General features: G+C 33.8%; 2 protein-coding genes across 7 annotated transcripts; one reads left to right on the plus strand and one right to left on the minus strand.

Annotated features, from left to right (window-relative positions):
- The first annotated feature begins 6 nt into the window (after positions 1 to 6).
- LOC147381320 (uncharacterized) lies at positions 7 to 5,524 on the plus strand. Of its 6 annotated transcripts, none has more exons than XR_015174661.1 (7): positions 7 to 1,521; positions 2,603 to 2,642; positions 2,733 to 2,810; positions 2,906 to 3,004; positions 3,091 to 3,216; positions 3,898 to 4,269; positions 5,256 to 5,524. XR_015174661.1 is itself a non-coding variant. In XM_086430583.1 (5 exons), exons 1-5 carry the CDS (start codon positions 1,439 to 1,441, stop codon positions 5,376 to 5,378), a joined length of 471 nt encoding a protein of 156 aa, XP_086286709.1. In that variant the 5' UTR covers positions 7 to 1,438; the 3' UTR covers positions 5,379 to 5,524. The 6 variants fall into 6 exon arrangements, 1 of the variants encoding a protein (XP_086286709.1); XR_015174657.1 differs by lacking the exon at positions 2,733 to 2,810 and having other exon boundaries at positions 7 to 893; positions 1,387 to 1,521; XR_015174660.1 differs by having other exon boundaries at positions 2,733 to 3,004.
- A 6,505-nt stretch (positions 5,525 to 12,029) lies between these two features.
- LOC147381321 (calmodulin-binding receptor kinase CaMRLK-like) lies at positions 12,030 to 14,917 on the minus strand. Its single transcript, XM_086430582.1, is given in 3 exon segments — positions 12,030 to 12,332; positions 12,335 to 12,772; positions 13,446 to 14,917. Coding segments are annotated over 3 exon segments (2,007 nt in total). The 5' UTR covers positions 14,836 to 14,917; the 3' UTR covers positions 12,030 to 12,153.
- Between the last annotated feature and the right edge of the window lie 10,830 nt (positions 14,918 to 25,747).

Genomic DNA, 25,747 nt, shown 5'->3' on the forward strand with positions numbered 1-25,747 from the left:
ACAATAATCTAAATGAGTGTCGATGTCAAAGTCCTCAAGTTCCTATCTCCTAATATTGAGTCATAATACATGGAGAAAATAGAAAATAAAATGGAACAGTTCTACCATTCGGGTCTGTACGATTCTGAGGAGAACTTTTCAGATTTGGACGAAAAACTGAAAGATAAAGAGCTAATGTGCCTACTCTGTTTTGTACATATTTGAGTTTTGGATCTCTAATAGTATTATTTTCTAGAGTCAAGATCCCATACGGTGTCCCCATTCCTATAGATAGGAATGGTGTCTACGTGGCACAATTTGATTTGGAAACAAATACATTGGCTAGCGTGAATGGCTTGAATAAAAGCCTGAGTTGTTTTAAACACCAACTAAAATGTGCCACGTAGACACATATAGGTATTTAATAGGAATGGAACACTGTATTGGATCCTGAGTCTATTTTCTATTATTATGCCTTAACTGTGATGAAAATAATTGAAAGTGATCATCTTGAACAACTGAGGCTTTTTAGACTTCAATGGCATCATGTTCATATTCATGGTTTCCAACCTTAGTAATTAGTTTTATGTTTGAGCAGATTTGAATTTCTCAGTTGGGAGTTGGACGCTAGCATCTTAATAGAAATTTAGAGGCTAGGACTCTTAAGTCCCTCCTGATTTGTCTCATTCACTTGCATCATTACAACAATTCCCAACATGATTGAAAAAAAACAAAACAAAAATCAAAGCATTGGAGTATAATAGAGAAGTCATGCATGGGCAAATATTTCCAACCCATAGGTGGATGTATGAACTATCCTCCTTGCCTTCCAAAAGATTCCAAGAGAGCTTCTTCTTGAGCAAAGTGAGAGAGAGGTTGAATATGACCATGCTGGTAGAATCATCAAGGGCCAGGTAAGATCTTATTTTTCCTCTCTTCCAATTACACATACTTTTTATGTGTGTCATTATATCTCTGTCTCTTCCCTCATTTAATGTGGTAAGCATGGCTGTATAAAATAAACTCAATAGGTAGAACTAAGAAAGTTTGTGTGACTGCAACTTTAGTAGTGATACCCATTGAGGAAGTACTTGAGAAAAATAAATGGCTATGAAATACACTGAATTGGCCATTTTTGTTACCTTTTTCTTAGAATGGTTTTGTTACACATTAGGATGGAGAGATTGGGCCAGATTTTTTTTTTGTTGGCAAGTATATATTGAATTTAACATGTGCAGATGCTACAAGGAGACTTGCTCGAACCACAAAGGCCATTATTGGGTCTTGTAAAAATAATTTTCAAAAAAATATTGTCTTTTTCTATATATATATATGTACATTTTAAACGTGTGTTTTAACATTATTCCCTGAATATTAACATTATTCCCTGCATGATCAATAAAACAGGAGACAGAAAAAGTGGCTTTGGCAACATCAACTGGTTTAGATCAGAAACAGAATGCAGCTCTCTATATGGATGGTCACTTCATGGGTGATGGCAATTACCGGCTCGGTCCATGAACACCAGCTGACTGGGTGCGGGTAAGCAGGATTATCTTATTGCTTCTCATGTTTGTGCTATAGATAATATTGAGTTTTTCTGTCTGGCTTGTTTCATGAATGATATAACTCCTACTCCTATATATGATTGTTATTGCAATTAATATCTGGGCATATTATTCCTTAATGGTTTTATTGTATTCATGTCTCGAGCCCTCTTTCTTTCGCGGGGTCTGGGTCATATTAGTATGGGCATGTATTCATCCTCAATTGTTTGTAGTATTGGAATCTCTAATTGCAACATGGAGAAAGTATAGTTTCATGCACTGTTCTCTCTTTAGTAGCAAAGAGTGGATGAAACATTCATAAGTGTACTAGAGTTTCATGTAGCAAAAACTTGATTTTGTAATTGATAATGGAACTTTAGAGCCTACTTGATTTGAGGAATTGTACAGGTTCAACGCTCTCAAGTTTCAACTTCTGAAAATTTAGAGTTGATTATATCAATAAGAATTGATGATCCTGAAGTTATATAGAACTCCAACTCTAGTTCTTTGTATATTTAGATTGGATGGTGTAGATCCTTCAATAGGTTTTGAAATCATGACGGATTTATGAATAGAGTTTCAAACTTTCTAGTCAATGAAAGATGTGATTCTTACTCACCTAGAGTTCGGATTTTTAGTTATTGACCAAACAAAATGAAAGAAGCTTCACTCCTTGAACTATAAATCAAAACTGAATTTTAGTAATTGGTAATCATTCTTGACTAATTGTCTGAATTTTATCCATGCCTTTTTTTTAGTTGAATTCATAATTGTTTGAATTGTGTAATCTCCAATTACTAACATTACCATTGCACACTTAAGATTGTCCAATATGCTATCAGACTATTACCCACCCAAGTGGTGACCCCCTAGTTGAACTGCATGGATCAATTTATAAGTGGGGGTATTCATATGCATAGCATTGGGCGCAAAACTTGTGTGTTCTTTTTTGATATAAAAACCTTGCTAAAAAATTCTTGTAGGTTATTTTGTTTTTGTGAGAAATTTAGGACTTGCTTCTTGATGATGTTGTTTTTTAATCCTAGAAAAACTAACCTTAGATTGTAAAACTGCAGATATACGTGTGAAGGAACCCTCACTGGACTCTTTGTGCAGGTAGATATCTAAAACTTCTCTTTCTTGCAAAACATTACAAACTGCATGGACTTATCTGTTGTGTGGTTTGTGCCTCTTAAAATTTTCCAGAGGAAGAAAGCAGTATGAAGCACCAATGCTACTGAATTTCATGAGACATTGAATATCCTCTAGCTTCTTGCCCTCTTTGTTTGTTCAATACTTGTTTATTGGTGATTTTCTTTTCCTTGTTTACATAAAATGCTAATATTAGTTTATCTATTTCATATTTCGACCACTTGCAGAGCAATGATAAAAAAACAAGGGAAATAGTTACTTCTGCTGGAATTGCGCATAAGATAGAGGAGGAGACCCTTATATCATTGCTAGTGAATACTTCCCAAGTAATGATAATTGTCTTTTCAAATATTGCTTTCTATAGAAGCATTGATGATGAATTGTTGATTACCAAAGATATTGAATGTTGCAGTTTGAGTTTGAAGTGAAACAACTCTATATGGAGCTTTTGGAAGGCAAAGAAACGTTGTGGCAAGAGAACAAATCTCGTGCTTCAGAATGTATTGAAGAATTATCTGAGTATTATTCTGGGTCTCGGGTATGTATTAACTTATTTCAGGAATGTATTGGTAATCTCATTTAACATGCGTACGATCTGATTTTCTTTTCTTGAGAACCATATTAAATTTTTTCTCGAATTTTGAATTTTTTTTTGACTATTTTTATATACAACTCCTTTCGCTGCGCTGGACATGTTCCAGATAGGGTTGTAAATGGGCTGGCCTACCTGGCAGATTAGCAGACTGGGCCTTCCACAATGTACATTTTTCAACATAGAATGATAGTTTGGCTAGGCCATCACTGGTTTTGTTGTTTCTTTGTTTATCTCACGGCTTCCTCGACTTTATGTAGTTGACTCTGATTTTTTCTGTAGGCATTATTATGGAAAATAAAAGATGAAAATCTAAAGGACTGGTTAAAGAATTCGTCTTTATATATGACCCTCCTTAGACTCATCAAACATGTGTTACTCTATCTCTATTTTGAAGAATGACACATGCTGTCATCTATAAATCATGCATTTTAAGTATGTCTCATGAGGCCTCCTATGGGGCAATTAATATGACTGCCCTGCTTGCATACTTGTGTTCTTATCCTGACACGAGCACTCTGTTGTTGTCATTTCTTGGTTTTTCTACATTTTAAGATGATCTTCTTTAAATATCACCGTATTCTTTTGTTGGATATGGATTACTTGAGTGGAGGATTTCATTATCAGGCACTCGTTAGGCGTCTCTCAGTTTGTGAGGCCATGGGTTCTGCTAGCTGCATTTGCACAGATAAAACTGGGACATTGACAACCAACCTTTATCACTCCCACAGAATCAGCATTGTTGAAGTTTGGCTTGCTTTTGGTGGGTGATTTTGATGCCCAACGCACTGGATCAGTTGTTTAGCTTTTAAGGATATGGAAATGCCTTCCTATAGCTCTAGCATTCCCGTGGATGGTTACACACTGATAGCTGTGGTTGGGATCAAGAATCCAGTGCGCCTGGGATTAATGTGAAAATGCTCACTGGGGACAATAGAAGGACAGAATTTTCGTAGTAGAAGTCCCCAGGAGATGAATGAATTAATTCCTAAAATTCAGGTACCTACTTCATTGTGTTAAATAACTCCTAGCTTATGACTATACTTAACAGAAGAATTAGTCTTTTGATATGCTTTGTGACGTAGATTGATATGCATGTGTTGTCCACTTTGTCCCCCTGTAAAGGTCTCTGATACTTCACCCTGGATGTCCACTTTTTAAAGCTTTATGTGTAGTGAGCATCAGATTGATATATCGGGGAAATAGCCATTACGTTCTTCATTTTAACGTTGCAAAGGATTTATGGTTCACCTTTATTTGCTTGTACGGGTCTGAATTAAAACATTTTCATTTCGTTTACTGTGTGGAGGTGTGCATCAATTTTAATTGCAGGAAATACAATAATTGGTGCATATGCTGCAGGAAGGCTTATTGATGCATGGGATGGAATGGGCTGGGTTGGGTTGGCTTTTGTAAAATTTTTTTTTTTAACAAAATAGCATATACCGACGGACTTAAAAAGTCTGTCGGTAAAAGATATAGCGACGGCAAATATACTGTCGGTAAAAGGTGTAAATACTAATGAAAACCCAATTTCTGGAAAAAAAAATTTTCCAGAAAATAAGGGATATACCGACGGGAAATTTATTGTGCCGTCGCTAAAACAAATACCGACGCGACTATCTCCGACGAGTGCCGACGAAAAATCTGTCCGTCGGTAAAAGATTCTGCGACAGATTTAGGAGGATATAGCGACGGATCTAACCGTCGGTATAGGTCCCTTTTCTAGTAGTGTGCTTTTACAATGGATGCTGTATACATTTCAGATAATTCAATTTTAACCATAAACATTATATTCCACCCCATAATGATCTTGTATAGTAAGATGATTCATCTTGCTTGTGAGAACAGAGTGAATATCAATGAACACAACTTTTAGGTCCGTGAAAAAAAGTTGGTCTTACTGCTATCTTATAATTTTTTCTTCTTTTAATTTGATTGATATGTGACTCATGATTATGGTTGTTTGCACATTATTTATGTAGGTGGAGAGGTTTGCATGCTTGTACACAGGCCAAGTTGCCAACTTAAGCTTATACTCGCCCAACAAATACTACAGACCAAGCGAAGACTTCATGCCCCATGAATTTGATATACTCGCCATCTAACTTAACGGAAATGGTGATTGATTGGTTGATCTTTATAGTGAAAAATTTGGTGTCATGTAATAAATGTTTGTCAAATTGTTCTGGATCCATGTATCTTAACATGTCAATTGTGATTATAAATCAAGTTCTTCGCTTTGATTTCAGAATTTGAATTGATTTCGCTTGGAAAATTTGAATTAATAAATTTCACTTGATCTCATCATCTATCGAAATCACCCAAAATGATCATTGAACAGACATTGTTTTATGTTTCCCGGCAAAAATGTAAACCACGACACCAATTTGAGATCCAGGTGATAGAGGATCCGAGTGAATCTTCAGAACTTCAAGCATCTTCCTTGCCTTTTTAAAGTAAACAAAATCAAAACACCTCTTCAAATGAGCCATCAAGAACATGACATCATTGTCTCCATTTAAGAAAAATCGAAGTGTACTAAGAAGAGGTTCGAAGAGGTAACCTAAGATAACATCAAACACTTCTCCAATTGATCCCACATCCTCAACCTCTCCCCATCTAAGAGATTTAACATTGACAATCCCACCCCCCTTCAATCCAACTACATTGGCATTTACGGTTGCATTGAATTGGAGGTTGTAGAGGACGTGCGGGAGATCAGTGAGAGTGACATTGGCATTGAGGATTGCTGCAGCAGCAATGCCATAGTCGACTTTTTATTGCTTTCTTCTCCTTAAGAGATACATTAGGGCTGGTTTGGTTCTTTAGTCAAAAAAACTCGAAAATTGGAAATGGGTGGATTTTATCAATGTCGACTTCACAACTTTTTATTTGAAAAAATGATGAACTTGACAATAATTAAAAAAGCGTCAAGTTCGTCAGTAAATAAAAAGTTAACTCGTCAATAAACAGTAGTGAGTTCAACATTAAAAAATCCTTCTGCAAGGGTCCCTTAAGTAGTTTTTCCTAAATAAATAAAGTTGCTATTAATTTAAGTGCAATGATTATTTGTAAACTATGAAGGGTATAATAGTCATTTGGACTAAAAATAATTTCTTAATATGATATTTGGTTGGAAGATGAATATTTATCATATTCTTTATAAATAAATTTAGGTGTTTATATTTTGTTTCATTACATAAATACAATTTTGTTCTTTAGACTATGAAGGGTATAATAGTCATTTAACAAGAATAATTTCTCTTCTCTTCTCTTATGAATGATAACCAAACAGGAGAAACTTGATTCTTTCTCTTCTCTTCTCTTTCAATCCAAACAGGGTGAAGAGAAACTAGTCTTCTCTTCCCTTCCCTTCTCTTCCCTTAATGAGTTTCTCTTCCCTCCCTTTCCCTCAATCCAAACACAGCCTAAATCTCTTTTAAGATATTTTAAAAATTCAAAGTTCCCCCAAGTTCTCTCCTCTTCTCTTCTCTCCACTTCTCTCAATCCAAACACAGCCTAACAACAATGGGTTGTGTCAAGAAATCATAGAACATCATTGAGGGCCTATGGTGATGTTATCATTGTGATAATTTATAGAGACAGACGTAATTTCTTCCTGTAAATAGGGATGATTTCGTCTCAACGGAGCTCTTATGTCCTTATAATTTGGTGATGTTGGTGTTGAGAGAGAGAGAGAGAGAGAGAGAGAGAGAGAATGGTGATGGTGACACCTTAAGTGGTGAGAAGGTAGAGAAAAGATCGAGAGGGATGAGTCGTGCAATTGAGAACTACTATTTTGTTTTTTTTCAATTTCTATTTTTTTTATGTAATAAAAAAGAAAAAAAGAAATCTTTTAACTAGAGTTAATCTTGCATAATTGTTGAAACTATTTCTACAGTTTAAAAAGTAGCACTGGTTACTACAAGAAAAACCACTAGCCTACTACACGTCCGAGTCACGTTGCAGACTACACGATGAGGACTCATCTGTCTCTCTCTCTCTCTGAGTCATGTTGTGGACTACACGATGAGTACTCATTTGTCTCTGTCTCTGTCTCTTTCTCTGTCTCTCCACTCCCAAGTCCCAACCCAAAAACAAAATTTTGCTAAATTTTCTTCCCATTCTTTCAACTTTTGAGCCAAACATGCACGTTAACTGTCCTTTTCACAGACTCGTGCGTTTATTGGACTGTTTGCAACTGTAACTAATCAAAACCCAAATGAGTCAAAATCGAAGCGGTAGCGACCTATGATAATACACGTGACGCGTGCTACATTTTCATTAGTTAAACCACCACTTGTTGTTTGGAGCCTTATTGTTGGAAAAATAAGTCAACAAAAGAGGGCCACTAGACCCGAAATCAAATACTACGAAGATGGGGCCAAAAGAACGACACATGCACCGTACCAGACTTTTGACGCATAGGGAAAGTTTTAAAATATGGGCTGCCATTGAATCCCTAAGTGGGTGGTGCTGCGGTGCCCTCAAGATTGTACCTCATATCGCACATCCTGATGTGAAAGTGTGCAATAGTCATAGATGCTTTCTGATCTCCATTGAAAAGCATATACGATTCTGCACACTTTGACATTAGGATGTATGATATGAAGTATACTCTTGAGGTTATTTCAGTATTATTCTTTCTAAATTTCATAATATATATTTATATATTTTTGAAATTCTTATAATTTTCTGATGTACATTCTTATATCAAATATTTATTGTTTAAAAATTTATGTTCTAAGTTGATGAACCAATGACATGATGTCACATGTCATTAAAAAATATTAAAATAAAGCACTTAAATCACTCCAAAATTTTCTCTACTAACCAAACACTTTTTTTTAACATATTAGTTAAGACCCATAGCTAATTTGGTTTGACACATTGCAAAACAATTTTAAATCACCAAGGATTGGTTGAGTTGAGTAAGGTTGATCACTAGGTGTACTCTCCAAATCATGCCTTTGAATCTCTATATGTCTTTTTACCAAAAAAGTAGTTATTTAATGTTGTATAGGTGCCGGGTCGGGCGACATGTGTGGCCTGCCAAAGTTTAAAATAAAATAAAAACTTTTGCTCATTTAATACACACACATAAATTTTTAACTAGCAAATCTTTATTCATCCTTATGGCATTCACTCATGTTTTTTGATATAGGAAGAGGTGTAGTTAGATTACTTTTCCAACTAAGTCTGAAAAAAGTTCCAAAATCAAACCCATATGAAAAATCGTTTCATTTTTGGTCTCTGTGTTAAAAAAAATTAGTTTTTACATATGAATAATGCTAAAGTCTACGATATTGCTTTCAACACTATACTGATGTGGAGATGTGCACAGAGACATAGATGTTTTTTTTTTCTCGAGATACGAATGAAAAGCAGTTACGGCTTCCTGCATATTTATTGAAAAACATCCATCTACACCAACTTTTTTCAATAAGATACTTATTGAACATAGGGTGACTTAGACATATCTCTCTCTACGTTTTGGTATTTGAGATGATACCTATGTTACATATTGATACTCCTAAATCTTTTCTGATAGAGTAATAAAAAATTACTTAAATATCCTTATAAAAAAATCTTGATTTTCTATCAAAAATAGTCAATTTCAAGCTCTTCAAGTTTTATGATAGAACATTTGTAGTCTATGAATCCTCATCTTCATTCCATGGTTTCCAACCTCAATTACCTAAACCATTTGAAGAAATCCCTTGATTGTTTACCTAAATACCATAATTTATACTCCTAAAATCTTATCTTATTCATATGATTTGAAGGTGGACATAGATAGAATATCAAATATTCACCAACTGAAACAAAAAAAATTTAAAAATAATAATAAATATATAAAAGAGAAAAATATATATTTAAAAGTCAACCTTCTATTTGTTATTCCTCTTGTAATCAATTCTAGAATAAAAATACTTATCTTACATACTAAGGAAAGTTTCCTAACCACATCATCTTGTGGCATCCAAAAATATGATTTGATGCTATAGGAACCTTGAAGATAGAATTCTAAGAATTGTGCAAAAAAAATTAAAGAAATTATTTTTCACCACTGAATTTAATTTTAGATTTTTGAAGTTTTGCAACCTTTCATTTTCAACACCTAGGATCAAGCGCACAGTGATCAATTTTATTCTATTCTTTTGAATCCAAATTTTTTCATAAATATAGAAGCAGTGGCAAAGCAAGGGTTATCTTGTAGTGGGGACAAAGTATCCTTAGTGCTAAGGTTGAAGAACTCGAAGGTGAATGCTTTTGGGGAGAAAATTGAAAGAGTTTTGTTCGAGGTTGAAGAAAAGGATATTTAGATCATTTTCAATTATTCTATGAGAAGGGGAGGGGGCAAAAATTGGAGGAAGGTGAGGATGTGGGGGCAAATGGATTGAAAATATAAGGGTATATCAAATTAAAGCATAGATGTAAAAGTATCTAAACCATCCAAAAGAAATTGAGGGAGGAGGAGGAGGGGGAAGGGGGGAATTGCCCCCACTAACTCCATACTAACTCTGCACCCCCCAATAGAACGCTGCTGCGTCAGATTGCCAAGAGGGTAAGCCATGTTGGCCCAACGACCCTTAGTAAGATTTCTAATCTTACTAGGTCAGTTAGGCTAGTTTGACTTTTTAAAAAGCGTGGTGCGGGAGTAACATTGAAATTGACATCGTTTGGGACATTGGTGTGAACATAACTCAAGATGCTTCTCACTCATATCTCCATGAAAACATTTATGATTCTATAGACACATCCAGATCAGCAATATCTGAAACAATGTCAATTTGAATGTCACTTTAGCATTTTCCTTTTTAGAATATTAGAAATTGAAGGGTTTCCATGAACGCGAAGAGTACTCAGTGTGTCACAAATAAAAGTTGGTGTGAGAATAAAAACACTCAAAGAAACTATTAAGGAATAATCTTGTACTTGACATCAGTCGATGATGCGCATTCCATCATCATTCCATCTCATACTGAAAGATCATAACCGTCCGTTAGTTCTACTTAAGCTTGAAAACCAAATCAAAGTGAGGGCCCACATCTGATTTTGGGCAAAAAGAGTTGGCAAATGATAAAGAGAACTGACACTGAGTCACTTTTACTTTGTTGGTACGTGTAGGAGCATCATCCTTTATACTCCTGCACAGCATCTTCTACTTTCTCTTTTATGTCTTTTTTTTTTTTTCTTAAAAAAAAAAAAATAAATTTAAAGAGGTTAAAGGAAGGCAAAAGAAAAGAAAAAAAGTGAGAGAAGTGATGAAGTCTTAGTCACAGAAGAGACAAATGAAATGAAATGAAATTAGTGGGATTCTGCTGACATAAAAGTCACTCACTTCTTCTTCTTCTTTTCCCATTTGATCTATTAGAGGATCTTTTTAGCTATCTACTACATTATTTAGATAAATTAGAAATATTTTCTTAAATTAAGAAAATTTAAAATTGCCTCCAACTTGATAAAGATTAAATTAGTCATAGATCACTCATGCCTTGGTCCCTGGCCTCCTACTCAAATAAAAATATATCATTTAAGTTAAATATTTTTTTAAATATATAAAATTTAGCTAATCTTTGCAAATCAAATCGGATTTGATTGGCGATTCAAAGTTAGGATAGGATTAGTTCTGGATCAATTATTCCTCAATCTAATAGGACCTACTGAATGTTAAGAACTTTGGCAGATATTTTCACCACCACCTCAAGATTCATTGCACCACCAATCTGAACCTACATGAAGAATCTGTCTAAGCATCGATGTGATACTTCTCAAAGAGACTCTAATACCTATTTGTTGATGTCTAAGTTAGATTCACAATAATTGTTTAATTAGAATCAATTAATTTTCTTATAATTGATAAGATTATGTTCAATCCTTGGGTCTTATTCATGATTATAGGGATTTTAGTTATATTGGTAAGTTTCTCAACTCTCCCAACCTAAACAAGAAGGGAAATGACTTCTCCCACCCGACTTTACAATCAAGATCTAGAGCATTGACTTGGGATTTTCTTGTTGGTTTCCTTTCCCATTACATTCCCCAAGTCTTTTTTACTTTACTGCGGTCGAGATATCCCGATTACTCCTCTCAAGATGCCCTTAATTCCTTCCATTCTCCGTGATATTTGTATCTTTAGGACAACCTTTTGATTGCATAGAGATACCAAACAATGCCCATACAAGAATTATTTCAATTATATTTATATATCTTATTTAAATATGATTAGGTTTGAAAACCAACATTTAGAAGGCAAAATTTGTTCTTTTATGGATTAAAAGTTTTGAATTGGACTAATTTTTTGTGAGGGTGATCTCTATGATGAGGAGATAATCCTCACAAAAAATTAACCCAATATGAAATTTCAAACCCCATTAAAAGTGATTTACAAGTTGAAAATTTGCGGACTGTCGATTGTTATCGTTAATTTATAAATCAATTTTGATGGTGTTAAAAATTCCAGAATGGGCTAATTTTTTTTTTTTTAAGAATGATTTCCCTATTACAAAAATATCTTCACAAAAATCAGTCTAATTCTAAACTTTTAATCTATATAGGACAAATTTTGGATCCCAAACATTTTAAATACATAAAAAATTATTTATATGTTTATGCCAAATGTAAATTTGAGCTGATACAGAATGGTTTAATGGTTCAGATTATTATTGGCTCAAATTTAGATCCTAATCAACCCGATCCAATTCCCTAACAACCCGATTTGATTGTAAACTTGCAATTTTGTTCTAGGGAGGTAAATATAAATTTTCAAATAAATAAAGGATGACAGTCAAAATATCACTATTTTAATATACATTTTACAAAAAAATAATTAGAGGAGATAGGAAGAAAGATTTGAACGAATCAACTCAAATCAAATCAGGTTGGAACTATATCTTTCAGCAGCCCAACGACTTGTTGCATCGAAGGTCTTTTCATAGCTAACTCAGCCGTACACAAATATCCAACTCGTAAACACTCCACCATCTCACTCACCGAGTCCTCACCGAATTTTAACTTCGGATCCAAAGCTCTCATTCCTTCTCTCTCCTTCACCAACCTCGAACCCAAGCCACGTTCTCTTCTGAGCCTGGCTTCCCTGTTAAAATCTCTATCAAAACCACACCGAAGCAGTACACGTCAGCTTCAGTACTCCCGATTTCTTCCTTTACTCGGATTCCAAAATCAGCGATTCGCGGTTCGAAATCGTCAGCGAGTAGGATATTTGAGGGGACAAGGTGGCCGTGGATTATAGGCTTCGATCCCGCGTGGTGGAGATAAGCGAGCCCACGAGCGATTCCTACGGCGATTCGATGACGCGTACGCCATCCGATTTTTTCTGTGGAGATTATGTGGGTACCACTTGTTTCATCGTTTTGATGCTCCCACGTGTCCATGCTCCAATCTTCCACGTCGGGTTCTCCTGTTGGAAGCTCGTGGAGCCAACGATGTAAGTCGCCATTCGCCATAAACTCGTATAGAAGCAACTTCTCTTTCCCTACAACGCAAGACATGTTAGATGCTTATTACCCCGGATTTTTTAATTTAATTTCAAAAATGCCACCGTGATTCGGAGGAAATCGTAACTAATAAATTCTCTTAAAAGTTTTGATAAAGAAAGCGCATTAAATGATCTGAATCTTGGAACTTAGAACCCGTGAAACCATTTAATCTGGGTTTATTAAACATACCCCCCTTGACTTGAATTCTATATGTTGTGACTTTTGTAAAATGACCCAAATACCCTTGAGTTTAGAGAGGATTGTTTTTGTTTTGTTTACTTAAAACCCATAATTGTCAATCTTTTAGCCTTTCAGATAAATTATTTTTAACTACTTCGATCCATTGTCTTTAATGTCATATAGAAACCCTTGGTTTTTCTAACAAAAATCTATGTTTTTAATTCTCCAATTATTATTATTATTATTATTTTTTTTTTTATCGCTAGAGATTTGGAGATTGAAGAAGATAGACTATTTTTTTTTAATGGTTGAAAATCAGGGTAGAAGAATGTTGAATATGAAGGCATTTAGGTCATTTAAGTTAGTCACACAAATAAGATCTAGGTCAAGGGGCATGCATGGCATCAGATTGAAAATAGAAGGGGTCATCTCTAATATTGACCAAAAAAAAGTGGGGCATTTCTAAATCACAAAAATTATTCCAGTTACCTGCAATACAGTATCCAGAGAGAGGCAAGAGGTTTGGATGTTTAAGCTTGGAAAGCTCTTCGAAGATAACAATGGCGTCTTCACGTTCAACATCCTTAGCTTTCTCCAACACCTTGATTGCCACGTGGATCTCTCCCGGTAACACAGCTGTATAAATGGGCCCACTGCTCCCCTCCGCCAACTGCGATTCCTTCCCAAAGTGTGACGTGGCAGTAATCAGATCCATAAAAGTTAAGTTCATCAATGGCTTCTCGAACATCACTACTGGTGCAGCAGAAGCTTCTTTAATGTCCGCAACCCAAGTTCTTGACTCAGTCTCGAACGAGAACGGCCCTGATTTATCGATCTTTATCGGGAACTGTGTCGGTCTCGAGATTGTCCATTTCTTCTTCCTCTGAGCTATACTTCTTCTTCTGTAGATAAAACCAGCAAAAACAACCATGGAGACGAGAGCGAAAGTCCCTGTAATCGAGAAAATTAGAACTAAATGTCTGGTTATCGATTTGGGTTTCTTCGTTTTGTGATTTTCGGTTGTGGGTTTGTGTTTGATTTGGGGTTTAGGAGATGGGTTTCTGGAATGACTTGGACTTAGGATTTTGGGGATTTTTGAAGAATTAAAAATCCCAGCTTGAAAAAACGCAGATTTACCGAATTTCTTGATTTTTTCTGAACCAATCTGTCCTGTAAAGTTGTTCACAGAAAGATTCAAGAATTTGAGATTTGAAATAGGAGGAAAATCAGAAGGGAAAGACCCGGTCATGTTGTTAACAGAGACATCAAGGAACTTTAACAGTCGAAGATTGGAGATTGGTTTCAGATTCCCAGAAATTTTGCAGCTTGAGAGGTTGATGTACTCGAGCTTCGTGAGGTTCTCGATCCCAGAAGGAAGAAACCTCAGATTATTCCTCGAAAGGTCAAGAACTTTGAGATTCGAGAATCCCGAAAGACGAATCGAGTTGCTGAACCTGTTATTCGAGAGATTGAGTTCTCGAATTGACGAAAAAGGGTCGATTTTTGAGGTGGGTTGTTCAAATCCAACGCTCCCACCGAGTTGATTCATTGCGAGATTGACTTTAACAAGGCTTGGGATCAACCAGAACGAGCCAGGAATAGAGCCTTTTAGAGAATTGGAGGAGAGATCGATGGATTGTAACTGAGACATGTTTTGAAGGAAGACCCATGAAACGAGTCCGCTAAGATTTCTTGATGGAAGCTTTATTTCGTTTATTGGAGGATTTGGGCAGCTAACGTTAATGGATTTAAATGGAGAAAAGTCGAATCCAGAAACAGAGCTAAACGCTTTAGAGACGGACTCCTGGTCTGTAGTGTTACAGGTAGCATGTACGCTTGCAAAGAGAGTGAGAAGTAGAAAGAATTCGAAGAACTCCATTACAGAACTTGGCCGTTTAATCCTTCATTGTCGTTTCGATCACCATTAATTCACAGAGAGAGAGACTAACAGTTCAGGAGCTTTCGGATTCGCATATTTAGAATTAGAACAGTTAAAATAGGAGAATTGTCAATAGTGACTAGTGAGGTAGTTGACGGCGTTAAATTTAACGGATTCGTTAACAACGTTAAATTTATAAAACTTCTATTGCCACACCAACTTTTGCTAACGCCTCCCTAAGTCATATGTAAAACACCAAAGAATTCACATATCTGAGATGGTATTAGCAAAAGTTGGCGTGGCAATAGAAGCTTTCTAAATTTAATGAGATAGTTAAAGACTATAGGATTTAATGGATGAAACTAGGGGTGCAACTTAGTTCGTGATTCAAATCTTGAACCGAACCAAACTAATAGCTTTGAGCTGGTTTGAAATAAATTAAGGTTGAATTCTAAGTTAAGAAACTGTAGAAGTGATCCTAACATAATCAAAAATCAATTCCTTGAAAAGTAGATAAATATATATTAAATTATTAAAAATTGGAGCATGAAGAAAGGGAGAGAATGATTATTCTTTTATATTGTGTTTATTATATCAAATAATTCATGTTGATTATTTTTTTAATTAAAATATACATTGCTTCAAGGAAGGTTTATAGGATATTGCAACTCATGGAATCAAACTGAGCCAAATCAACCTTACTTCGGATTGGTTTGGTTTAATTTAATGGAGAATTCGATATAATTGTAGAGTTGACCTAAGTCAATTTTATTTCATTTTTGATTTGTTCTCAAACCAAACCATGATCGAACCAAGTTGCACCCCTAATTGAAACGGTGTGTAGTTGTCGTATTAGTGGAAGGGTAAATTACACTTTGATCCATTATAGTTTGGCATAATTCTATTTTGACCCCTAACATTTTGATAATTGCACTTACCTCCCTTTAGTTATCTATCAACCTATCAGTTAAATTTCTTTTAATGATCATTTTGCTCTTTTTTAAATGTTATTCTTTTGTATATAAATAAAAATATGCTTGCCAAAAAATAAGTTCAATGAGTGCTTAGAATGAGACATTTTAATTACTGTTTAGAATCTATTTTTAAATAAAAAAAGATAGTATAAAATAAGAGGGTAAAATAGTAAAAATAACATCTGAATTTTAATCCGTGAATGAAAGGGGAGGTAAGTGTAATTATCATAACGGTAGAGTATCTTCAACAAAGTTCTTTAAAATAAAGAACATCTTTTGTAAAACAAAAAAGAAAGTAATAGAAGTTACTTTGGCTAATATAAAATTTTATCCCAACTCCAATAGACTCAACAATTCCTTTTATTTATTTATTTTAATATTTACTATTATTTTACTTTACAAACACATATTTGTTAAAACCTACTTAAATCCTATTAAGAGTCGTGAACTTACATCTTAGCCTCCAAAAACATGATTCGATGCTACAGGATTGTAGAGAATGTAATTCTAAGAATTTTTAAATTTAAATTTTATGTTTTTGAAGTTCAATAGTTGTCCATTTTCAACACTTTAGATCAAGCTCAAAAAATAATTGTGTTGGATTGCCAATGTGGTAATCGATGTTTGCCCAACGACCCTTAGTAAGATTTCAATCTTACTAAGTTAGTAAGGAAGGTATTTTCCATTTTTTAACATTAAAATAGCTAGTCTTAGAGGCTCTCTACATGTAAAGAGTGGAAGCTCCCTCTTCATTTAACATTTACTTCTAATTAGTTTCTTGGGGACCATTTTCTCAATTTTCACTCTTTAAAGCAAAAGAGCATCTTTAGTCAAAAAGTGACAATCAAATATTATTTTAGCTAGTAAAAAATTTGTTGATTGTTCCAAGAGACTTAACAATTTTTTTTTTTTTTACTTTTAATATTTTTCATTTGTTAAAATCTACTTAAATCTTACTAAGAGTCATGAGCTCACATGTTAGCATCCAAAAACATGATCCGGTGGCACTAACTTGTAAAGAATGAAATTCTAAGAATTTTGAAAAAGGAAAAACTTTAGAAAAAAAAAACACACACACACACACACGTACATTATTTTCACTTTTAAATTTTAATTTTTTAGAGTTTTATAACTGTCCATTTTCAACACCTTGGATTAAGCTTAAAATATATATTTTAATCAAAATTTTGAATATGAGTTTTTCCATGAAATCTAGAAAGATGTTGTGTTAAATTGCTAATGTAGTAATCCATGTGAGCTTAACGACTCTTAGTTAAGATTTGAAATTTTATTAAAAATAACTCCAACAAACTTTTTAAACATGACATCCTCTTATTTTAAAGAGCCAAGTCACAAAATTTGGGTCTAACATACTCTCTATTGACAAATGTTGAAGTGAAGAATATGGAAATCGAGACAATTGCTCACTAAATGTAGCGAGGGGTTTTGACTTATTATTAAAAATATAATATAAAAACTTAAAAAAAATATATATACTTTCCTTAGTAATTTAATAACATTTCAAATCTTACTAAGGGTCGTTGGGCCTAGATGGATTTTCACATTGACATTCGACCACATCATCCTTCTATATTTTATGAAAAAATTCATATTTAAAAATAAAAATTAAGTATTTTTAATTTTTTTTAGCTTGATCTAAGATGTTGAAATGGACGGTTGCCAAACTCCTAAAACTTAAAATTATAAATCTACGGTGAAAAATAATATATATATATTTTTTCAAAGTTCTTAAAAATTCATTTCATAGAAACTTGTGATATCGAATCATATTTTGAATTTTAAGACGTGATGTCATAACTTTTATTAAGTTTTAAGTCAATTTTTAATAAATAAAATATTTGTTGAGTCTGTTGAAGCACCCAACAAATTTTCGATTAGTTAAACTAACATTTTATCAAATTTTGATAAAATATGCTTTTCATAGTAAAGAGCATTGTTGGAGATGCTCTAAATTAGTAAGAAAAATATATCTATCTTTCAATTTTTTTAACATTAATTTACTAGTCTTAGGGGCTCTCTCCCAATCCGACTTTTTATTTTAACATTTACTTCGAAAGACCTCTTGGAGCCAATTTTTTCAACTTTCACCATTTAAAATAAAGAGGCAAAAGACTTAAAAGAGTCGTTAACGTATAATTTACCATTAGTGGAACTGGTAGTTAACGTCGTTAGCATATAACGGAGAAATTAACGGCTATGGAATTTAATAGTTGAAATGGTGTGAGGTAATAGTCGTCAGAGAGGTGGGTGATTGTCAAACGGTTAGTTCTGAATTCTTACGATTTCCATAAATACCACCGTCCGACGATGCGAGATTTGCGAATTTATGATTTTCATAATGACGAAAATACCCTTAGTAAATTTTCAAGTGACTTTGCTGTGCGGTCAATGATGTCATGAACCCGGTGGACGGTCGTCCTCCAAGCTTTTGGTAAATTGAGATGATTTGGTGGTGCGCACCACACTGTACGTTAACCACTTATAAATGGGCTCCAGTCGTGCTTGATTGAGTTTTTGCCCAAAAACAAATTGGGCCATGCCAGTCCAGTCCAGTCCAGATTTGCACCCGTAATCAAGACTAGTATGATTTCTAAGATAAATTGGTAAGACTTCGGGGTCAAGAGTTTTGACTTTGTGGTCTCAAGTTTGAATTCCACCGATTTCTAATATTAGTGGCCACAAACTATAGAGTTAAAAGCCCTATTCAATAAGTCTTATTTGGGGAGGAGGGAATAGTCGGTGCATGCAAGCTGGTCTGGATACCCTCCTATACACACACACACACACACACACACACACACAAAATTCTAAAATAATAAAAAAAGGAAAAAAGTGAGAATTAGTTAAACAAATAATTCCAACCATCTGATCTATATCAACAGGAAAGAAAAAAAAAACTTTATTCAAAATATTTGGAGTTAATTAAATGAAGACTAGTGATAAACTGACGCACTAAAACGTATGAGGTGATGAAGTGGTTGACATGACAAGTACACAAAACTGTAGATTTTTTTTTTTGTGTATCGCAAGAAAAAGATAAATGGTTTTGTGCACTTACCATGTCAACTGCGTACATTTTAGCATGTCATTTATCACCTCTTTTTAATGAATAATTTTCTTTGATTTTATTTTATTCAAAGTCACTCTGGAGTGAGTTCATATCGCTTTTTCACTGTCTCTGTCCACATTTTTATGGATCTTTTTTTCTCATTCTTTTACGATCTTCAACTTGAATATTTTTTCTAATTGGAGTTGAAATTTATCTTCGTAAAAGATTTTCAAATTAGCTCATTTGATTTTTTTTTTCTCTATTTATTGTTTATTAGAGCTAATCCAACAGTTTTATTTTTTAAATATGTTTAATTGATCTATATTTTTATTTATTGATCGAAATTCAATAAATTTGAATCAATCAATTATATAGAAACCTGATCTTTTAGGTAGAAACTTCCCTCAAATATAAGTGGTGGGCCCATCTAGCACAAATGTAGTAGTAAATAGTTTTGGAGAGTCGTTGAAGGGGTTTAAATCATTGGGGGTGGTTGAGGGGACCAACAATAAAAACATTGGAGAATTAAGTAGAGTCTAACATTGCAGGAAAGTGGATGAAGGATTAGATGAGACCCTAATATTGATAATGTAGAACACTAATGATTTTCTGACTAAAAAATTTTCACTCGATCTATACTCGATTGACGTGGCAAGGACATAGAACCATTGATCTTTTCCTTGTATATCCTAAAGAAAAAGATCTATGATTTTATGTTCTTACCATGTCATTCGTGTTCAGATCGAGTGAAAATTTTTGAGTAAAAGATTATGAATTAAAATTTTCTATCGACACACCAACTTTTAATTAAAACACATCAACTTTTAGGAGGATAGGTGTACTGTAAGTAAAAGTTGGTGTGCAACTTGAAACCAATCGGTACATGTTTCTTATCAAAATGGGAACATTTGACACGATATGGATGGCAGAATGAAGAATATTCTCTTTCTTATTAACGCGTGTTTGAAATAATCTTGACCAAATGTTTGAGTCAATGTTTGAGTCAGATGGACTTTAAGGAAATTTAATTATTATTGTACAAAGAGAAAGATTTCTTTAGATTTTATCTTTCAACACTTAATACTAATTACTCAATAATACTTGAGTCTCTCACATGGGGTTCTCTGGGGAGTACTGAACTCCTTCCATGGAACCTTGGAATTACAACTTTAAAAGGTAATTTTGAGGTACCCCACCAGATTTAGTGAAAATTTGAGATACCTCCCTGTGATTTCAAACTTGTGACACATCCTTGATTTTCACTTTGCTTGAGACTATTATAAAAAGATGAAAACATAAAAAAATAAAAAATAAAAAATATCATTCATAAAAAAGTTAATTTGAGATTTCAGAGTATCTCAAAGTGACTAATCACATAAACCCAAATAGGTTGAAGGAGTCCCAAATTTACAAGATTACCCTCATTAGACTTTGTTGGTCATTCAAAATTTGTGAAATCTCAGATTGATTTTTTTGTCAGTGAAAAAAATATCTTATCTAAATGGAAGTAAATTTTGTATATACAAAATATAATAATAAATTGATCAGAATAGTTGTTTGAATCTTTGTCGTTCTCTTTTTCCTTTTTTTTTTTTTTAGTTTAATTTTCACATCTATCTCTGATGAATTGTATTTTGATTGCAAAAAGCATCTTGAGAAAAAAATTGATTGTTTGGGAAATTGCCCTTACAAACTTCTTTGGATCCACTAACACATCAAAGGCTGATAAATAAAAATTGGTATATTATCGGATGATCTACACCTTTTTATCAAAAATTTGAAATTTGGTTTACTTTATTTTGTAAATTTATATTAATGTTTACAAAATAATTATTACTATTTTATAGTAAAAGTGGATTAATAAATATTCAATTATAAAATCTTATTTTTCTACAAGATCACAAACATTTTAATCATTAAAAAATGATTATTTATATCAAAAACTCCGAAATCAATTAACTCGGCCGAGTTTATATTGTGCAAGTCCTATCTGATCTCGAATAAGTCATTGTGATATGGATGATTCATATTTATTATGCTACCAAATTTTCTATGAGATTGGGGTGATTTATCACCCAGACTAAAATCGATCTCAAACGAGTTTTAAAACTACATTTGTAGTGCATAACTCACACAAATAATTATATTTCAAGTATTAATATAAGAAGAATTGACTGAATACCTTAGGTTATACCTTTTTTATTTATTAGAATTTGTTTTTGTCTTTTAGTAAGTTTCTTCTGATTTCCCTTGCCTTGGCTAGATCATATCATTCACAACATCCGAGATTTTTTGACATATTTTCACGTTTTCTTGAGTGGTTGTCGCTTCCGTATGATTGAGACAACTCACTTTGGACCTTGGTGATTGTCCCAACCTATATCAAAGATCCAACTATATCCCATCTCATCTCTCAAGACATGTTTTCGTAACTACATTTTCAGGTGATGCGTGTACGCTAAGGGATGAAATTACACTTATTGTACCCATGTAAGGTATTAATAATGATAATTTAAAATAAATGAACTTTGGTAACCATCTTTTGTCTAATTTTCTTTATATATCTTTTCTCTCCTCCCCTCCAAGTAAATGTATGTCTTTTTTTTTTTTTTTTTTTTTTAGTTTAAACATCATGATTTAATTATGTTTGCCTTTATTCAAATACTCCAAGCATAAGAGGTATACTTACTAAAACACTCTGATATTCAAATCTATCAAACACTAGATAATTTTTTTAATAAAAAATTGCTTGTTTTATGTTTTTTATTCACCTCAAGTTATAATTTCTTATATGTAATAGTTTTTGTAATCATTTCCATTAATTTTAGCCTTCACATTGACAATGAGATCGAAACTGAATTCTGATTTATAATCTCAAGATAACATGTATTATCATATTCTATAGGTGCCAAAGTATCCTCCTTCGTAAAGATAGTGCATCATCTCATTCAAGAATGTTGTACAAAGAGCTAACAAACAAAAAGGGAGAAAAAAAAGGGATAAGAAGGAGAATAAGTAGAAGAAGAAAATAAGGAACATGTGGGAGAGTATTTTAAAATTCAATTTCAAAGGTAACTTTCAACAATAAGAAAAGAAATAAAGGAAAGTAAGGTGTATTGTTTATTTATATTAGTAGACAAGAATGTGTAATCAATTAAATAAGAGTGTAGTTCTTGTACTCCAAGTAGTTATTTTGTATTCCAACTTCTGATCTCTTTTGCATCTTACACCCTACTTGGTATACTACAAATGATTTGCACTTGCAAATGATTTACAATGAATAATTTACTATTACTTGGTAACCATTGAGAAATCTCTTGCGAATCTTTTTTTTCGTGATTGATTGATCTTTATAATAACATAATATTTTTTGTGATTTTATAATTGATTTACGATACTTTTTGTGCCACAAATCATTTATTGAAACTTCTTGAAAATTTAGGTGATTTATGCAAATCATTTTCATTATATAATCAAGCATCAATAAAATTGATTTTAAAAAATTATTTGCATTTTCAAATGATTTGTAGCATATCAAGGAGGGCCTTCGAATAAAAAAAGATTAGTCGGATTGATTATTTTTTGAGAATTGATTCGAGTTTGTATTTTTATTCATTGGACTTTATGAGTGGGTGCATGGGTGGAATCCAACACGATGAAAATATTCAGATCGAGTGGTTGGAAAATCATCAATCAGATTAGTTTTTTGCTTTTGAGGCCTATTAAAAGGGTTGGTTAAGCAAACATTCGCAGGTTTAGGTGAGAAAATGTTAGTTGTCATTCCTTTTAGATTTGTTTGTTTGGAACTATGCGAATTAGGTGATTAGGTTAAGCTTTGGTGTTTAAATACCCACCACATTCACATAGAAAAGGGGTTGGTCTGCATATCACGTGATGGGGCAGGTGCTATGACCACTAGTTCTTTTAGTTCACCTGAGATGAGATCGTGAACTATGTTCCAAAATTGGGCCAGGCCAGGCCAGACCAGGCCAGACCAGACCGGTCGGTTTAATTTGTTAACCGGCTTCAAAAACCATTCCAAGTGAACATAGACCGAATTTCTATTATTTTGAGTGCTTCTATTGCCACGCTGACACCAACCCAGGATGTGTGCTAATTCTTTAATGATTTAATAAGAATTAGTGTGGTATTGGCAAAAGTTGGTGTGACAATAGAATCTCTCATTATTTTTTATGATTTGAATTATATGATTGGAGCTTTTCTTAGTAATTTTTTGATAGATTGCCCATTCAAACTCAATTATTATAATCTCGTTTGACAAAATAATATATATATATATATATGGGAAATGTTCAGCCCCCTGAGTTTTACCACACACTTTAACAAACGTTTTTTGTCCTACATGGGTTAGAAGTTTTGGAATGGGCTGATTTTTGGTGAGGATGATCCCTATGATTAGAAGATCATCCTCCCCAAAAATCAGCCCATTCCGAAATGTTTAGCCCCATGTTTACAAGTTGAAAAATCATGGACCGTCCATTTTTTGTAAATCATTTTTGATGGGGTTAGAAGTTTTGGAATGAGCTGATTTTTGGTGAGGATGATCTCCTCACCATAGAGATCATCCTCACCAAAAATCAGCCCATTCCGAAACTTCTAACCCATGTAGGACAAAACGCGTTTGTTAAAGTGTGTGGTAAAACTTAGGTTGCCGAACGGGACCCGTTCAGCAACAAACATTTTGGCAAAACATTTTTCAAAACATGCGTTAGAGGTTTTGGAATGAGCTGATTTTTTGTGAGGATGATCTCTACGGTGAGGAGATCATCCTCACCAAAAATCAGGCCATTCAAAAACTTCTAAACCAGTTTACAAGTTGAAAAATTGTGGACCGTCCATTTTTTGTAAACCATTTTTGATGGGGTTAGAAGTTTTGGAATAGACTGATTTTTTGTGATGATGATCTCCTCACCGTAGAGATCATCCTCACCAAAAATCAGCCCATTCCAAAACCTCTACCTATGTTTTGAAAAATGTTTTGCCAAAAAGTTTGCCCTTGAATGCTACCCATATATATATATATATATATATATATATATATATATATATTATATATATATATTATATATCTATATATATATATATATATGGGAAATGTTCGGCAACAACATTTTGACAAACATTTTGGCAAAAACTTTTTCAAAACATGGGTTAGAGGTTTTGGAATGGGTGGATTTTTGGTGAGGATGATCTCTATGGTGAGGAGATCATCCTCACCAAAAATCAGCCAATTTCAAAACTTCTAACCCATGTTCACATATATATCTATATATATATATATATGGGTCCCGTTCATCACCCTACGCTTTACTAAACGTGTTTTGTCCTACATGGGTTAGAAGTTTTGGAATGGGCTGATTTTTGGTGATGATGATCTCCTCACCGTAAAAATCATCCTCACAAAAAATCAGCCCATTCCAAAACTTCTAACCCATGTTTTGAAAAATGTTTTATTAAAATGTTTGCCAAAATGTTTGGTGCTATATGGGAAATGTTCAGTACCAAACATTTTAGCAAAACATTTTTCAAAACATGGGTTAGAAGTTTTGGAATCGGTTGATTTTTTGTGAGGATAATGATTTACAAAAAATGGACAGTCCACGATTTTTCAACTTGTAAAACATGGGGTTGGAAGTTTTGGAATGAGCTGATTTTTGGTGAGGATGATCTCTTCACCGTAGAAATCATCCTCACAAAAAATCAGCCCATTCCAAAACTTCTAACCCATGTAAGACAAAAAAGATTGGCTAAAATGTTGGCCAAAATGTTTGATGCTGAACGGGACCCATATATATATATAGGGTCCCGTTCAGCAACAAACATTTTGGCAAACCATTTAAACATGGGTCTAGGTTTTGGAATGGGCTGATTTTTGGTGAGGATGATCTCTATGATGAGAGATCATCCTCACCAAAAATCAGCCCATTCCAAAACTTTCTAGCCCCAGTTTACAAGTTTGAAAAATCGTGGACCGTCCATTTTTTGTATGGGGGTTAGAAGTTTTGGAATGGGCTGATTTTTGGTGATGATGATCTCCTCACCGTAGAGATCATCCTCACCAAAAATCAGCCCATTCCAAAACCTCTAACCCATGTTTTGAAAAAGGTGTTTTGCCAAAATGTTTGTTTGCGACATTCCCATATATATATATATATGGGGGTCGCGTTCCTACGACCCCCATTTCGACTCATCGCGACACACGAAATCAGCCGTCGGATTTTGCGCAGATCAGCGGTCCAGATCGGGTGTAGCGGTACAATCGATTGTAAAATAACGAATTTTCGTATTGCAAACGCCTCCCCGTTAAAAAAAACCCAATCTAAATATCAAAACAAATCTTCGTCTTCTTCGGTTCTGCGTTCGAAGACACACAGATTCAGCTCCTTCCTCTTCTAACAGATCTTCGTCTTCTTCGTCTTACACAGACTCTCTCTTCATTTCTTCCTCTTCGTCTTCTGCCCTTGCGTTCGAAGGATTACAAACTTCTCTTCGTCTTCTTCCTCTTCGACAACGACGACGAAACCCTCTTTCGTCTTCTTCCTTCATCTTCTTCTTCTTTCTGCTTCTGCGTTCGGACGACACAAGACACACGTCTTCCTCGACAGACTTCGATCTTCTCACTCTCTCTCTCTCTCTCAGGTAAGAAATCAGCAACCCTTATTTACTTTTTTTTTTTTTTTTTTTTTTAATTTTTTAATTTTAATTTTATAGCTATGAAATTATCACCTTTAAACATTTCTTGTTTTTTTTTTTTTTTCATCATAGTTTATATTTTTGATGTATTTCTATGCCTTTTTATTAATGTTTACGATTTTATTTATGTTTATTTGAAGAAGGAAAAACAGAT

The sequence above is a fragment of the Akebia trifoliata genome, unplaced genomic scaffold (assembly GCF_017979445.1).
Source record: "Akebia trifoliata isolate Shusen 1 unplaced genomic scaffold, ASM1797944v1 Contig00573, whole genome shotgun sequence".
Lineage (NCBI taxonomy): Eukaryota > Viridiplantae > Streptophyta > Magnoliopsida > Ranunculales > Lardizabalaceae > Akebia > Akebia trifoliata.